The sequence below is a fragment of the Melospiza georgiana genome, chromosome 9, assembly GCF_028018845.1.
Source record: "Melospiza georgiana isolate bMelGeo1 chromosome 9, bMelGeo1.pri, whole genome shotgun sequence".
In the NCBI taxonomy this organism is placed as follows: Eukaryota; Metazoa; Chordata; class Aves; order Passeriformes; family Passerellidae; genus Melospiza; species Melospiza georgiana.
This window is the reverse complement of record NC_080438.1, coordinates 28339919-28355858: the sequence shown is the minus strand read 5'-3', so window position 1 is coordinate 28355858 and position 15940 is coordinate 28339919. Positions and strand designations below refer to the sequence as shown.

Here is a 15940-nt window from a genome sequence, read left to right as displayed (position 1 = left end):
AAGGGAAGGGAAGGGAAGGGAAGGGAAGGGAAGGGAAGGGAAGGGAAGGGAAGGGAAGGGAAGGGAAGGGAAGGGAAGGGAAGGGAAGGGAAGGGAAGGGAAGGGAAGGGAAGGGAAGGGAAGGGAAGGGAAGGGAAGGGAAGGGAAGGGAAGGGAAGGGAAGGGAAGGGAAGGAAAGGGAAGGAAAGGAAAGGAAAGGAAAGGAAAGGAAAGGAAAGGAAAGGAAAGGAAAGGAAAGGAAAGGAAAGGAAAGGAAAGGAAAGGAAAGGAAAGGAAAGGAAAGGAAAGGAAAGGAAAGGAAAGGAAAGGAACTTACAGTACAAAAATGCCCAGACAGATTTTGCACCAGTTTTGCTAACTTAATTTAAGTTCACACTTTTGGTTAAACAAGCTCAGCTCCCCATATGGACAAACCTATAAAACATGGTTTGACTTTCCCAGGGAACATTTTTCATGCAGCCATTAACTTGAACGAGAACTGTGAGACATTACTGTACCTGCTTATGAAACTGTTTTTGTTAGATGACTAACTTTATGCATATATGTTTAAAATTATTTAAGAGGGCCGTGAGGTTATTATTCCAAGTCTTATAAATGGAATTTCTTGCACATGTTCCTGATATTGGCTTCCATGCCTGTTTTGAATTTACTTACAAAGTACACTGCCACACCCACAATTAATTTCAAGCTATTTCCTTGGCCCCCTCCGTTTGCTGCATTATCATCCTCACGTGCTGAAACTGCTCCTGTGTTTTCCACTGCACAGGAAATGCCAGGCTGGCAGCATGGGAAAGGCTCGGATTGGAGCTAAATGTTAATGGTTGTTGCTGTGGCTTCAATGCGGCAACAACGAAAAGCTCTCACGTTTAGGATCTGCAATTCCTATTTGCTACTGGCCACGCCAGTCAGGGTTCCAATCAAGCTCTAAAGGTAACAATGACAACGTAGGGACAAAAGCAACAAAGTCATGAGCTCGGGGGAGGAAAGATCCTCTGAAGTTACTCTTTTTTTTTTGTTACAAACAGCCCAATTCTCAAACCTGTTGCAAATGAGGAACAGCAGCAAGCTCCACGCCACCTGACTTTCTGTAGCCCTTTTAAAGGCGCTTCCTCCTGGAATTAAGTTCGATGTACTTTGACACTTGCACAGCCCAAAGTAAGAAGAAAAGCTCCCATTATCCCCATTTTAACACACTGCCCATCAATCCAGGAAAGCACTGCCAACAATCTCACCCCTTCCTGCCTCTCCAGCACAGTCTCACTCCTCTGCTGGCAGTCCTGATCTACAGCAATGAAGAAGAAATAAAACTCCTTGTCTTTACAGCTCTGCAGAAACACGAACAAGCAAGACCTCACTATAACACACAATAATAAACCCGGATTCCTCCGTGTTTCTGGGGTTCAGCTGGTACCACACCAGCCAAGAGCACAATCAGTAATGAATTTGAGTTCTAATTCCTGCTACAGCTGTACATGAGGAGCTCCTTTATAGCTGCACACACAGTTCTCCATAAGTGCTGATTGAGATCTGCAGTGTAGAAATACTGAGCTTAATTCTCCTTTTCCCAGGCAGGCCAGGTCTTGGCTTAAAAAACAAAGCTGAAAAGTCCCAAACCAAACAACTTGGTCCTGGTCTAAATCCTCCCTCTGCTTGGATCTTCAAAATGATACCGACTTCACAGAGATCTACTCTCTGATTTAAATGACTCCATGAGTCTGTGAGTTCAAAAAGAAAAGTTTTATAAGTACAGGTTCAAAACAAACAGACTCTCCATGTAGTAAAAATTACCACTTTGCCTTACAACTAATGATCATTAAAAGATGATGCTCCAAAAATCTATGAAAGGCTCTTCAAATTCATGAGAAGAGTCAGAATAAAAGCAGAGCTTCCAATTACTGAGAATTTTTAATGGCTTGCTATTTCTTTTGTGCACATCCATTAGTATTTCATAGTCCAAAGCCTGTCCCATATAAGCAACAATATATTAAAATGTATTTTGATTTATTTATCAAATTAGATTAAACTATGTTTAAACATTGCTGGTTCTAGTTCTAAAACTAGAGTATTAAGATTCACCACATTACAAAATCCCTAAGATTCTTCAAGTCCATTTGCCTAATATATACTTGCCATGCCTGACATGACAATCTCATTCTAATCTGGAATTTAGCTATTATTTGATACTTTATGTTCTAAGATTCCTTCCTTAAGTCCAAAGCTTTAATTTAAGCCAGCTGTTCCACAAGAACTCAGCATGTGTGGGATTTTCCCACTAGATGAAAATGATAAACAGGATTTTTTTTTTAATTTTTAAAGACATATTATGAGCCCATTGAGAGATGGCTCCTTTTAAATAAAGGCAAAGAAATTGTCACAATTGGTTCAGCCATGTAATGTGAAAATGATCCCGTGCAACACAGCTGGGTTTGTTGCTGGTATTGCATTGGCCATGTCATGGGTTAATGTACAAAGTTATTTTGGCTTTTTTAGCTTTCCAGTTTTACTGACCTGTGCACTTTGTTTCATGTTGATAATTAATACATGAATATTAACAATATAATATTCTAAATAGGCATTTTAATTCAAATTGCAGCATACACTGAAGACATTTTGTGCTCATAAGGGAGAGTGTCAAAGTGCACATCTGCACTACAGAATGCTACTGGTGTATTATTAAAATATAGACAGTTTGAGCATTGAAATATATGTTTTTTTAACATCATTTTGATCACAAGAAAATGGCAAATGGCCTTAGGAAAAAAAAAGCACTGTCATACCAGAGTGAATGGCAGGTAAAGGGTTAAAATCAACACAGGATTTGACAGCAACAGAACGTTTTCCTGCAAACTCCTTCTATGGTGTGATCCAGGGGAAGGTCCAACTCAAGTGCTGGATGTTCATACAGGATTTCCTCTGACTAATGCTGTCAGCATTCAAGACTTTTGATTTAAAATGTGGGTGTTATACACAGATAGGAAATTTACCATTTACAATTTCATATTCAAAAATGAATGGAAATTACTGTGATTTTCAGACTCATTTTCTGTACGTGGAATGATGGCATGAAATGAGGAAGTCACTGTGCTGGGAGTGCCTGCCAAGCTTTTACACAAGTCTTTTCTGTTTGGATGGGATTCACAGGTAGCTTGTACAGCAAGGCTTTTCCTTCCTTATTTTCCAAAAGCTTTGCTGGATGGAAATTATGCCAGTGAGTAAAAGAGGGGAAGGGGGAACAAACCACCACCTTGGATTTGGTGTCAATTCAAGCAAAACTGAAAGTCACATCTAGATGACATTGATGCATCCTGTTGTAAAATAAACTAACAAAACCAAGCCTAGGGAGCACAAAAGATGTTTTGGATTTGAAAGATTCAGAAACAAAGTAACACAGAAACCAAGCAAACTGGAAAATGCAAACTTGAGATGTAATCTGTTACAATTAAGTTCAATTTGCCAATATTTCTAGCAAATCTGCCATGGCCAAAACTCTCCAGCAGGTTTGTTCTGAATTCTGTTGCAAGCTCTGGGTGCTTCAGATAATGTTTAAATAGAGATATTTTATTGAATTGAACATGAAGTCAGTAAATGCACTTGAGCTGTCATTACAACATCCCTTCTATGCACTTAATGTCACATTTATCCCAATTTCATGATGCAATATGAACTTTTAATTGAAACTGAGATTTCCCTGTGTCTTGTGACACAAGGGAAAAAGAAGGTTGATTCCAGCTATTAAAAATCATTATTCTTTCCTTAATCTGGGTCTTCTAAAATCCATAGTGGGGATATTACTGTTCTATTGAGCCAAGGATTTTGCTTCACTGGGATCTATATGATATATAAATACATTTACAGGTAAATTAGAATGGGTCTAGATGCCTGTTCAGCATCTACCACATCACCTGACAGGAGTCCCACAAGTCTCAGAGACCTCAATTAAACCCAGAACTGCTATTTAGGCAAGGAGAGGGAAAAAAAAAATTAAAAAGCACAAACCAAAAGAACTTTTAAAACTTTCTCAAACAGGGAATGCTTCAACTGCTCAGCAAACTGAATTTACAAATGAATGTGTTGAGGTTAGAGGGACAGAGTGGAAGAGACTCAGAAAGGCATAAGGTACCAATATTCAAGGGGTGAAAAGGAAAGTAGTGCAGGGACTGTGGAAGACATCAAAGCTTTAGGAAGGATGCCTGAAGAGATGCAGCTCCTGTAAAGACTGCTGGTGGAGGTGTGCAGTTCTCTCCAGCTGGACATCAGAACCAAACATTCAAGTTATGGAAGCTATTATTTATTAAATAAAAAGGGTGCTGACATAATGAGTCAAACCTGTGCTTTGTCCACAGAGCAGCTGTGGCACAGGTACCAACCCTGTGTGCTGGGAGAAGAGGCATTCCTAGGGAGTAGAAAATCCATGCTCTGTGTTTGCATTCCTCCTGTGACCAAATCTAGGTTTTTTTTTCCAAAAGCCTCTTTATGCAGCAAATAATTCTCTGCTGCCAGTGCAGACTAGAGGAGTTAGGAATAAAGACTTAGTTCCAGGCATGAGAATTCTTCTTCAGGCATCCTTCCTAAAGCTTTGATGTCTTCCACAGTCCCTGCATTACTTTCCTTTTCACCCCTTCAATATTGGTACCTTATGCCTCTCTGAGTCTCTTCCACTCTGTCCCTCTAACCTCAACACACTCATGTGTAAATTCAGTTTGCTGAGCAGTTGAAGCATTCCCTGTTTGAGAAAGTTTTAAAAGTTCTTTTGGTTTGTGCTTTTTAAATTTTTCCCCTCTCCTTGCCTAAATAGCAGTTCTGGGTTTAATTGAGGTCTCTGAGACTTGTGGGACTCCTGTCAGGTGATGTGGTAGATGCTGAAGAGTCATTGTAATTTACCTGCAAATGTATTTATATATCATATAGATCCCAGTGAAGCAAAATCCTTGGCTCAATAGAACAGTAATATCCCCACTATGGATTTTAGAAGACCCAGATTAAGGAAAGAATAATGATTTTTAATAGCTGGAATCAACCTTCTTTTTCCCTTGTGTCACAAGACACAGGGAAATCAGTGTGAAATGAAAGCTCCAGTTCAGATGGGCCTGCACATGGAAACTGAGGGGGCAGCCAGGTCATGGCTTTCCCCTGCTGCATGAATCACCCTTTGAATGGAAATTTGAGTAGGAGACATCATGGCTTGGGAACAAAGGGAGCTGCTGGAATGTCACAGGTGCAGCCCAGCACAGAAGGCTGTTTGGGACATGCCAAGGAAAGCAAACACCACGAATCTGGAGGAGTTATCAGGACTTTGTGATTTAGGGAGCTCTCCAAATCAACAAGGGTGTTTCTCACAGAGCCAAACTGACCAGAGGACAGCTGAGGTCCTGAGCCAGTGCTCCAGTGAAGCAGGTCCTCAGTGCTGGAGCTTTATTCAGAACTCACAAAGAGACAGGAGCTGCTGATGTCCTACTGATGCTCTGGGAACCACACTGGCACTCCTGTGAGGCACCCCTGTGCAGCTGGGTGTGTAACCATCCCCTCTGCTGCACTGGGCTGGGCTGAGGTGCAGAATCCAGAGCCTGACACACAAGAACTTTGAGGGGGAGCCAAAATAGTCAGTGAAAGGCAGAGGATTCAAACAGAGGGCAGGGGAAGCTGCCAGAAATGGGAAGGGGAGATAACATGAAAGAATCAACTCTATATCCCTCTGAATGAGAAATACTGTGGGCAAAAGATACCAAATTATAGAACTGAGATCAGACTAAAACACCAGTAAGAAAGAAACAATTGTGATTGTGATTCTTCACAATTGCCCGTGATTTTCTGCTACAGCAGGAAAGTTAAACTGCATTTTGATGTATAACAAATATAAACCAAATGCAACTCAAAATCCAAGATGATTTTAACCAGTTGATCAGGTTGGAGTACAACTAAATAATAATAAAGGCAAATGGAATAAATAAAAGCAACTGCCTCCATATATTTTTTTCCAGAAGAAGGAAGGAGAATAATACCAATTTTTTTTTATAAATGTGGTTACAAGCTAGTCCCTTGAGTAATTTCAATTGTCTAAAGACCAGGAAAGTGCTATAGATAGATTTAACTAGAACAGTGAAGATGTACTGGTGATAGATTTTTATGTCACTAAGAGCAAAATGCTGCTTGGTACTGGTGTAATTCCAGAATAGTTTTCACTGAGTGCTCTACCTCTGCAAAGCAAATTTGGCTAAAGGCTCTCTGGGAGATGCAGTGACAGCACCAAACCCTGCTGGGAGCAATGCTGTGAGGAAGATCCTCACTCTCTTCACCAGTTACAGAACTTCTATAAAGTATTTTCTTCTTCTGTAAGTTTTCTGTGACAAAGTGCATGCTACTGACTCAAAATCACAAGGGCTTGTTTGGTTTACAATGCAAAAAATTCTGCCCTCTCTCCTTTTGGTTTTGCTGATCCTAAAGCTGCCTCAGCATTTAGTAACTCAATACTTTTACATCACTTATATTTTATCCTAATGATAGGATAATCATCAGTTAGACATAAAAATTTTAATTTTTTTAAACTTTGCACTATGAAATTTGCAGTAGCTATATATATCATTCATCAAATCAGAACATTTTTTCTTTCTAACCAACTTTTACTTTATTTATTATGGTCTGAAACAAGAATGTTTCTTTACCTCTGTGAAGCTAAACTAGCAACTTCTTTTCCCTTCAACCTCCACTATGTAGCTTTTTAGAAAACAACCTGGCAAGTAATGCCATGAAGAACTTTGGAAAAATACTTTCATTACTCAAAACCTGAATGGGACAAAAAATGGTTCCTAAGTAGTTTGGTTTCTCTTCTTAAATTCACTTCTAAATGCATGATAAACTGGAAAACAGTCCTAATCCTCACTTAGGCTGAGTTAGGTATTTGTTAAGGCTCATTGCTGGAGCCAGCCTGCTCTGCTGGCATTTACAGCCATCAGTGGCACTTTGCAGATGTGCCCTGTCCACTCAGCCTGGCTTGGGAACTGCATGGAAGTGCTCATTAATCTTTGGGAAAAAGAACAGTTTGCATTGCATGGCTGCAGTGCCTAATGTGACCTTCATTTGTTTATGCCTGAGGAAAAGCCCTACAGTGCTGAGATAAGGCTGTGCCTTGTTCTGGAGAGAGAATAAAATACCTGGGCTGTTGTACCAGCTGCTGCCTTATTGGTGTTAGAAAGCATCCATGAGAGTGGACAAGTGTGGGAAGCTGTGGCTTCTGCAGGGCTCTTCCAAGCAAGGGTGGCTCTGTGCTACCAAGGGGTGTGAGGGGTGGGGTGGGATGGGGTGGGATGGGATGAGATGAGATGGATGGGATGGGATGGGATGAGATGGATGGGATGGGATGGGATGGGATGGGATGGGATGGGATGGGATGGGATGGGATGGGATGGGATGGGATGGGGTGGGATGGGATGGGGTGGGATGGGATGGGTGGGATGGGATGGATGGGATGGGGTGGGATGGGATGGGATGGGATGGGTGGGATGGGATGGATGGGATGGGATGGGATGGATGGGATGGGATGGGATGGGATGGGATGGGATGGGATGGGATGGGATGGGATGGGATGGGATGGGTGGGATGGGTGGGATGGGATGGGATGGGATGGGTGGGATGGGATGGGATGGGATGGGCGGGATGGGTGGGATGGGGTGGGATGGGATGGGATGGGGTGGGATGGGGTGGGATGGGGTGGGATGGGGTGGGATGGGATGGATGGGATGGATGGGATGGGATGGGATGGGGTGGGATGGGACGGGACAGGATGGGATGGGAGGGATGGGATGGGATGGGATGGGGTGGGTGGGATGGGATGGGGTGGGGTGGGATGGGATGGGATGGGATGGATGGGATGGATGGGATGGGATGGGATGGGATGGGATGGGTGGGATGGATGCTGTCAGGCACAGAACACTGTCAGACTGCCCAAATGAGCTTTCCCCACCCTCAGTGGGCCCTGATCCCTGTTCTGTGTGTGCCCCTCCCTAGGGAGCAGCTCCCATCTCAACACCAGCCAGGAAGGCCCCGAGCCTGCTCTCCACAGAAACATGACTGACACAAACTCATCACTCAGCACCAAAGCTCCCCTTTGGATTCCCCTCATTTACTGCAGCTCATCTTTAGGCAAAACCAAGCTCTGCACTTTGCCTCCTGCAGACATCCTGTCTGCTCAGCTCTCCCAACGTTCTAACAAGTGAAGCTCACTGTAATCATCACCATGAACTCTTCCAGCTCTGCTGTTTCTCAATCCAGCTCTGCCTAAATACAGTTCCACCTCAACCAGCTTGGCCACACTCAGATTGCTGGTTATCCAAAGCAGGGCTCTCTCCATGAGCCCTGTTTATTAAGGAAAATGTCTTGATCACCTAGAGATATTTCTGCACCCCTCACGATGTTTAGATAACGATGCTGGCTGCGTTATCTCTTGCAGGCTGGTGATTGCACAGCCAGATCCGCTCCCAAGAGCCTCGGTGGAGGAATGGTGACCTCTGCAGGTGCCTCGGTCCCGCAGCCTCATCCCCTCACGGGCTCCTTCCACCACAAAGGTGTGCTTTGGGTCGCTTTCATCTTTGAGAAATTAAACTAGAGAAAATTAAATGTATATTTGAGGATGACACGGCAACATCGAGAACACGGGCACGCGTTAATTTAAGGAATAAATGTTCATCGCTGAGAAGCCAGAAAACAACACTTCAAAGGACAAAAACTTCAAAGCACTCCATAACTTCAAAGCACTGCACCAACAGTAATAAACACTTAGGACGTGTCTGTGAGGTAGAAAAAAAAATTTCCTTTTTTAATGCTTGTGTAAACAGGGAACGGGGATTAAGGGATTTGCCCAAGGACACAAGTTAGGAGCAAAACTGAGATTGCATGGCAGAAATAACTGACTCAAGTGTCCCAGCTAGAGCCAGACTGAAACAGCTCCCTGCACAGACACCTATTCAGCAGAGGCCAAAATTGATATCTTTCCTATCAAGGGCATCACCTGCCCTTCAAACATACAAATTTAGTAAAGCTCACAATTTTCTTTTCAAAATAACTTAATAAATAGCCTTTCCAAATAACCTAATAATCCAGTCCTTGGATACAGGGAGCTGAAGAAGCCAGCAGAAATAAAAGTGGTCTGTGAAGTTCCTTATGCCCCTCTGACAACAAATAAATATAAAAGATAACAAAGCAGCCCACAGATTTGCCTCTTCCTTCTCTCCAACTTAGTGTTTTCTTAGATCTCCAGTAATACTAAATAGTGCCAATTTTATTTTTAATGTGGAGTTTACTGCTGATCTGACATATTTGTGGTCTTATGCACTTAATTAAATGAGGTGTTGAGCCTTAATGCCTTAATATTTTTCTCTTCTCAAATAAAGTGAGTTAGTAAGTGAAAAAGATATAAACAAAAAAGCATCCTTCAAATAGCCAATTCTGAATCTCTTTGTGAAGTCATTGTTGGAACAAAGGCTTAACTCTAAAAGTGGCTAAAATAAAAATTAAAAAATAAGGGCTTTTACAGCATAATTTCTTAAAATAAATCTATACAACAAGCTTCCAAAGGTTTCTTGCCAAATATGATTCTTGTTGTAAGACAGAATTTCCTCATAAGTCACATATTTATAAGGAGAAACTTTAAAAAAAAAGCATAATTATATTTTGAGGACTGTGATTTGCATCTCATAACACATCATTTGCTGCTTGTTACTTTCCAAAATAAAGTGAAGTGGCTGTGAAAGAGGTGCTGCCTGCAAATATTGTTCAAATGTTCCTCCTCAAGGCCAGGGAGGAGAACTGCACCCTTCCATCTTTACTAGGACCTGCTTACCAAGGAAATTCTGTATTCACAACACTGGGAAATTACTGCCATACTAATGGAATCTTATAGAATGTCACCATTTCTTTTTTTATTTTTTTCAGGAGTTCCAAAAATGCCATCCAGAATGATTCTGCTCAGCACCCTCATAACATTTCCCAGTCCCAGAGCTCACAACTTTCCTGCAAAGGTGATCAAGGATTGTTACCTCTGTTTAGCACGGGAAGAATAATAATGACAACATGAAGATCCCATTTCCCCAAACTGAGTGAGGACTGATTTACTCAAGACACACAGAGATCTTTAGGACTTGGGTCAGTCACATCTGAAGATGAATAATTTGCAGCTTCTAGACTGAGTCAGTGGCAGATTTGGGAACACCATTCAGTCCACATTAAACATGCTAGGAGTTAACAATCATTAAGTAAATGACAAAAGTTTTGCTATTCTTGGTGCATTGCCCTTCTTTGCATTTCAGAGGAATTACTGGGCTCTTAAATTGGCTGTCAAATTCGCTGACTGGGTAACTGGCTGGCTTTCAAAATATATATTAAAAGCCTTGCCTTTTGCAGCTATTTCTTCAATAAAAATTTTTTTAATAAAATAAATTTTGTGATCTTACTTATAAAGTTAAAATCAACAGCAAAAAATTAAAAGTCTTATCAGCCACCTTGTACATGCTATTAAAGAAAATACATGCAAAGGGAGCAGGACCCAGCAGAAAGGGCACTGAACTAAGAAACTGAAGGCACAATTTCCCATTTGCTTAAATAAGGTCAAGCTTTCGCCTTTTCAGCTCATTTTACCTCCAGCTTTCCCCAAACTTTGTAATCTCAATTTCTCTCTCAATTGGTTTCAAAATGTGTGGATAATTACTATTTTATTTCCTTCTCTTCCACAGGGAATTGAAACACCAATAAGTTAAATTAATTACAGCTAGATCCCAAGGTCCTACATCCATATGGAAGACTACACAGATTTGAAGCTCTAATTATACTTTAAATATTGCACACTGAATCACATGCCTTGATCCACCTCATGTAAAAGAATTAACTTCCAGACAGACTCTGGGTTAGAGCAGGAATGACAAGCTAAATGGCCTTAAATATACCCCTGACTGGAGCTGTAGCTCATATTAGAAAGGCTGGATCACTTTTTATAACCAGCTGCTTATACAGTTTATTTTTATCTGGGGCTTTATGCTTTTATTTCTTTACATTATAGGGTTTTCACCTGCATAGCTGGCAGAGTGCACTCTTTCATTTCAGATCATACAAGGTGTGTGATCATGGCAACAGTAACTATGCTGTGAATTTTCTTTTGTCATGTTTAATTGACTGGTCATTTAGGAACCAGCTTGGCCAGAGGAACAGAGAAACTCGACTAACAGCTATCTTCTATTCAAACATCAGATTCACAAAAGCATTTTTTTAAATCTCTAATTATGAATTAAAATCTGAAAGAAGCTTTCCAAGTGAACTATCTTAACATATCACAGACTTTTGTTTTGTTATTAAGCTGTACTCGTTGCTAAGGAAGAACAGAGAAGATCAAAGGACTTCTAACAACCAGAAACTCAAAGGTGAGGGAGTTTTGATTTCTTTAAAGATTTAGCACTGACCTACAATGGTTGTTAGTTCATAGTTCTATGAAAAGACTAAAATTATGTGAGCCTGCTTTGCTATTTCCTATTTATTTCCATCAAACAATACCTCAATTCACTTTTTGATTAGCAACATGATCAGGCATTCAAGCAGCCTGTTTACAAACCCATATGCAATTCAGGTCCTAAGGACTAAAAAAGAAGAACTTGTACAAGGCATAAATGACCCAGAGCAGCTCCTGCACTGGCTGGTAGAAAATGGTATTTTTACCCCAGAAAAAAAGCTGGTCCTGAGTTTCTACAGGACACGAACAGCAAAGAACTCTCGGGTGTTAGACATACTCATTTCTCAAGGTGAACGAGCCTGCAGGCTCTTTTTTTATCCATGTTTAAAGCAAGTGGAGCCAAAACTTTACAGCAAGATAAGAAAATACGTCAGTGAAGTAAATGAAAGCATTGGAGATGCCAGAAGACAGTTGGTTGGGTATTTACTTGAAAAAGATAAAGTGTGGTTTGAAAACAGCAGCGAGCAGCACCAGGGGAATAAAGACAGACCTGGGGGAAAAAAGCACAAAGGGGCTCTTAAGAAGAAAGGAAAAGAAACTCCACTTTCAAGGGCAACAAAGCCTAGAAAAGATCCTGCTGCTGTTGACATCTTTGCTGCAGTAGCTAAAGGTTCCCTTCCTGAGTTAGAGAAAACAATGAAGGACAATGACCTCAATGTGCTAAACCCCTCCAGTGAAACACTTCTGCACGTTGCAGCTGCTCGTGGCCATCTCTCCATCGTGGCACATTTGCTGAGCAAAGGTGCAAGGACAGGTGTGAAGGACAGGAGAGGGAGAACAGCCCTGCACAGGGCTGCTCAGAAAGGCCACGGAGGGGCAGTCAGGCTGCTGCTCCGAGCTGGGGCTTCCATGCACGCTCTGGATGTGGAAGGCAAGACAGCACTGCACTGGGCTGCAGAGAATCACCACAGCCACATAGTGAGCATGCTCCTGAAAGAAGAGGCAAGGAGCTGCAGGAATCAGCACACCTTTTTACACATGGCAGCTCTTAGAGATGAGAGCAGCCTGGCCAAAATGCTTCTAGAGGCTGGTGCCTCCACTGAAGGAAAGGATGAGAGAGGACAGACTGCTCTGAGTTATGCTGTTTCTCAGGGATATGAAAACACTGCAAAAGTCCTTCTAGAAGCTGGAGCCACTGTTGATTCCAACACGGTTGAAAGAGCCTTCAACAGCAACCACCCATCCATCTTCAAAGTACTCCTGGAATATTCTAAAGATTTGTCTGCTGACATAAAGGAGTTAGCTCTTTTTAGAGCTGTACAGAAGAATCTGCACAGTGTTGTAGCAGCTTTAATTGACAGAGGCACAGATGTCAATGCCCACAACAAAAAGCACTACACTCCTTTGCTGCTGGCCTGTGAAATGGGCAAAGCAGAGTCAGCAGAAGTTCTAGTGGAGAAAGGAGCAAAGCTGGGAATAAGGACTCCTGCTGCAGACACAGCTCTGCACTTGGCAGCGCAGGCTGGGGCTGCTGCCATCGCAGCTGTGCTGCTGAGCAGGGGCATGGACACCAACGCCAGGAACCAGGCTGAGCAAACCCCGCTGCACGTCGCTGCCCTCCGCAACCGCGGGGCCCTGGTGGGGCTCCTGCTCAGCGCCGGGGCCAGAGTTAACGCTGCCACCAAGGACTCTGCCACGCCCCTGCACATCGCCAGCCACAGAGGCCACGCTGACGCTGCCCGACAGCTGCTGCTCCACAAAGCTCCTGTCAATGCTCAGGACAAGCAGGCAAAGTCCCCTTTGCATCTGGCTGCTGAGCAGGGACACAGAACGCTGGCAGAGATGCTCCTGAAGGCCAGAGCTGACCCCAACGCACAGGACAAGGAGAAGAAAACTCCCCTGCACGCTGCAGCTCTGAGAGGACACCTCAGCATCGTGGAACTGCTGTTGGCTAAGAAGGGCAGAGCTGGAGCTAAGGACATGGATGGATGCACCCCGCTGCACTATGCCACCGTGAAAGGAAACGCAGACATCCTAAAACTTCTGCTGGCCGCGGGGAAAAACAAAAATATCAACGACAGAAACGTTTGGAGGAAGACAGCCCTGCACATTGCAGCAGAGTACGGACATGGAGAGCTGATAAATGTCCTCCTGAGCCACGGGGCTGCCATCAATGCCTTGGACAGCAGCAGGGACACTGCCCTGCACTGCGCCTGCAGGGCCGGGCACCTCAGCGCTGTCAGTGCCCTCCTCAGCTGGGCACAGGGGGAAAAGGCAAATGTACTCGCTGAAAACAGCCTCAGAAAAACCCCACTGCAAGTAGCAGAATGTAGCAAAACAGAAAACCAGGCTCAAATTTTAACACTGTTGAGAAAGAAAATGTTAATAGCAAAATGAAGATGTCAAGGAAAAAACTTTGCATTTAAGTGCAGAATTCTCTTTAATGTAATTTGGATAGTCCTAATGTGGAATATGATTGAGAATTATGCTTGAACTGGCAGAATTAAATTAGCAAAGGGGATCTTGGGGAAAAAAGGATCTTAACGACACTGTTAAACTCTTAAGTACTGAGTAGTCTTCTGCTTCTCTCATGAATCACTTATTTTGGATCTATATAAAATGTTCTTGCCTTATAAACATTGTGTATGAACTCTTCTAGTATAAATCAAGACAAAGACAGAAAATATCTTTTCATAAATCCGTGAATATTAGCCTGTATGGATAGCTTAGTTAGGCACTGTTTGGCAAAATCACAAGTTAAAAAAACATCTATTATGAACATGAAGATGTCTGTATTTCCTCAAGGTATTCCTGAGACTATTAACAATTATTTTTCTTTCTATGTTTTGTCATACTATTGTCTAGATTTTGTATTTGTAGATAGAGAGAACAAAACCCATCACATTTGCCATTTATTAATTTCACTTTCATTCCAGCACAAAGACAAAATACGTAGAATAAAAAGGTTGCAACAGAGTTTCTTGGTTCAAAATATTTGTATTGAGATGACAACACAAATATAAACAGAAATACTTTCTGTATCAACAGAAAGTTCTCTGGGGTTATTTCCCTAATAATGATAATCAATGATTATTCTTCCCTTAAGATTACAAACCATGTTACGACAAACACCCAAACACCTTTTGAGAAACAAAACATGGATTTAAGAACGCATGAGATAAAGCTGAGTTTTGTTATCGATAAAACAACACCTTAACCTGACCCTTGCAATGCCCAGTGACATGACCACGAACTTGAAGGACACAGGGGCACACACCCCATGTGAGCTCAGAGGATCACAGAACAATTTAGGATGGAAAAGGACTCCAAGACCATAGAGTCAAACCTGAGAGCAATCATCACTTGTCAACCATGTCCAGTCTTTTCTTAAACACCTCCAGGGATGAGGACCGAATCACCAACCTGGGCAGAGTGTTCTAATGTTTAATCACCCCTTCTGTGAAGAATTTTTTCCTAATATCCAATCTAAACCTCCCCTGGTGCAACCTGAGGCTGTTTCTTCTTGTTCTGTCCCTTGTTCCCTGGGAGCTGAGCCTGATCCCCGGCTAACTCTCCTGAGGGTGCCCCTCACCAGTGTGTGCTGCAGCACCCACATCTCTGAGGGTGCCCCTCACCAGTGAGTGCTGCAGCACCCACATCTCTGAGGGTGCCCCTCACCAGTGAGTGCTGCAGCACCCACATCTCTGAGGGTGCCCCTCACCAGTGAGTGCTGCAGCACCCACATCTCTGAGGGTGCCCCTCACCAGTGAGTGCTGCAGCACCCACATCTCTGAGGGTGCCCCTCACCAGTGCTGCAGCACCCACATCTCTGAGGGTGCCCCTCACCAGTGAGTGCTCCAGCACCCACATCTCTGAGGGTGACCCTCACCAGTGCTGCAGCACCCACATCTCTGAGGGTGCCCCTCACCAGTGCTGCAGCACCCACATCTCTGAGGGTGCCCCTCACCAGTGAGGGCTGCAGTCTCCCACCGCCGCCTCCCGCACCCCCCTCAGGCCCCGCCTGACTGTCACCCTTTTCCCCTTGGCTCTCAGCCCAGCCATGTCCCCTCAGCGGTGGCCATGTCCCATCAGTCCGTCCGTGTCCCCTCAGTTCCCGGCCATGACCCCTCAGTCCGGCCGTGACGCCTCAGCTCCCGGCCATGTCCCCTCATCAGTCCGGCCGTGTCCCCTCAGTTCCCGGCCATGTCCCCTCAGTCCGGCCGTGACGCCTCAGCTCCCGGCCATGTCCCCTCGGTCCGGCCATGCTCCCCCTGTTCCCGGCCACGTCCCCTCGGTCCGGCCGTGACGCCTCAGCTCTCGGCCATGTCCCCTCAGTCCAGCCGTGACCCCCCATTTCCCGGCCATGTCCCCTCACTGCCCGGCCCTGTCCCGCAGCTCGCCGCCCGCCCCAGCCGCCCTGCGCTCCGCCTACCCCAGCGCCATCTCCGCCTCCGCTCTTCGGGGCTCTTCTCCCGCCCATCTCGGCGCCGCCGGGTCCGCCCCTTCCCGCGA

The 15940-nt window shown here is 43.9% G+C and overlaps 2 protein-coding genes across 8 annotated transcripts in view; one reads left to right on the top strand and one right to left on the bottom strand.

The window, feature by feature from the left end:
- Positions 1-15929, bottom strand: part of FGGY (FGGY carbohydrate kinase domain containing) — a 283064-nt gene extending 267135 nt beyond the window's left edge. For all 7 annotated transcript variants that reach the window (XM_058030720.1, XM_058030722.1, XM_058030724.1 and 4 more), the window contains exon 1: positions 15861-15929. The gene's annotated coding sequence lies outside the window, so the exon portion shown is untranslated. The remainder of the gene's footprint in view (positions 1-15860) is intronic.
- LOC131086644 (CARD- and ANK-domain containing inflammasome adapter protein-like) lies at positions 11558-13825 on the top strand. Its single transcript, XM_058029728.1, has one exon. The coding sequence runs from the start codon at positions 11558-11560 to the stop codon at positions 13823-13825; it is 2268 nt and encodes a 755-aa protein (XP_057885711.1).
- Positions 15930-15940: the final 11 nt, after the last annotated feature.

What these genes read in the sequence shown, in the direction of transcription:
- LOC131086644 (XM_058029728.1), top strand. Translation starts at nt 11,558, where the DNA reads ATGATCAGGCATTCAAGCAGCCTGTTTACAAACCCATATGCAATTCAG.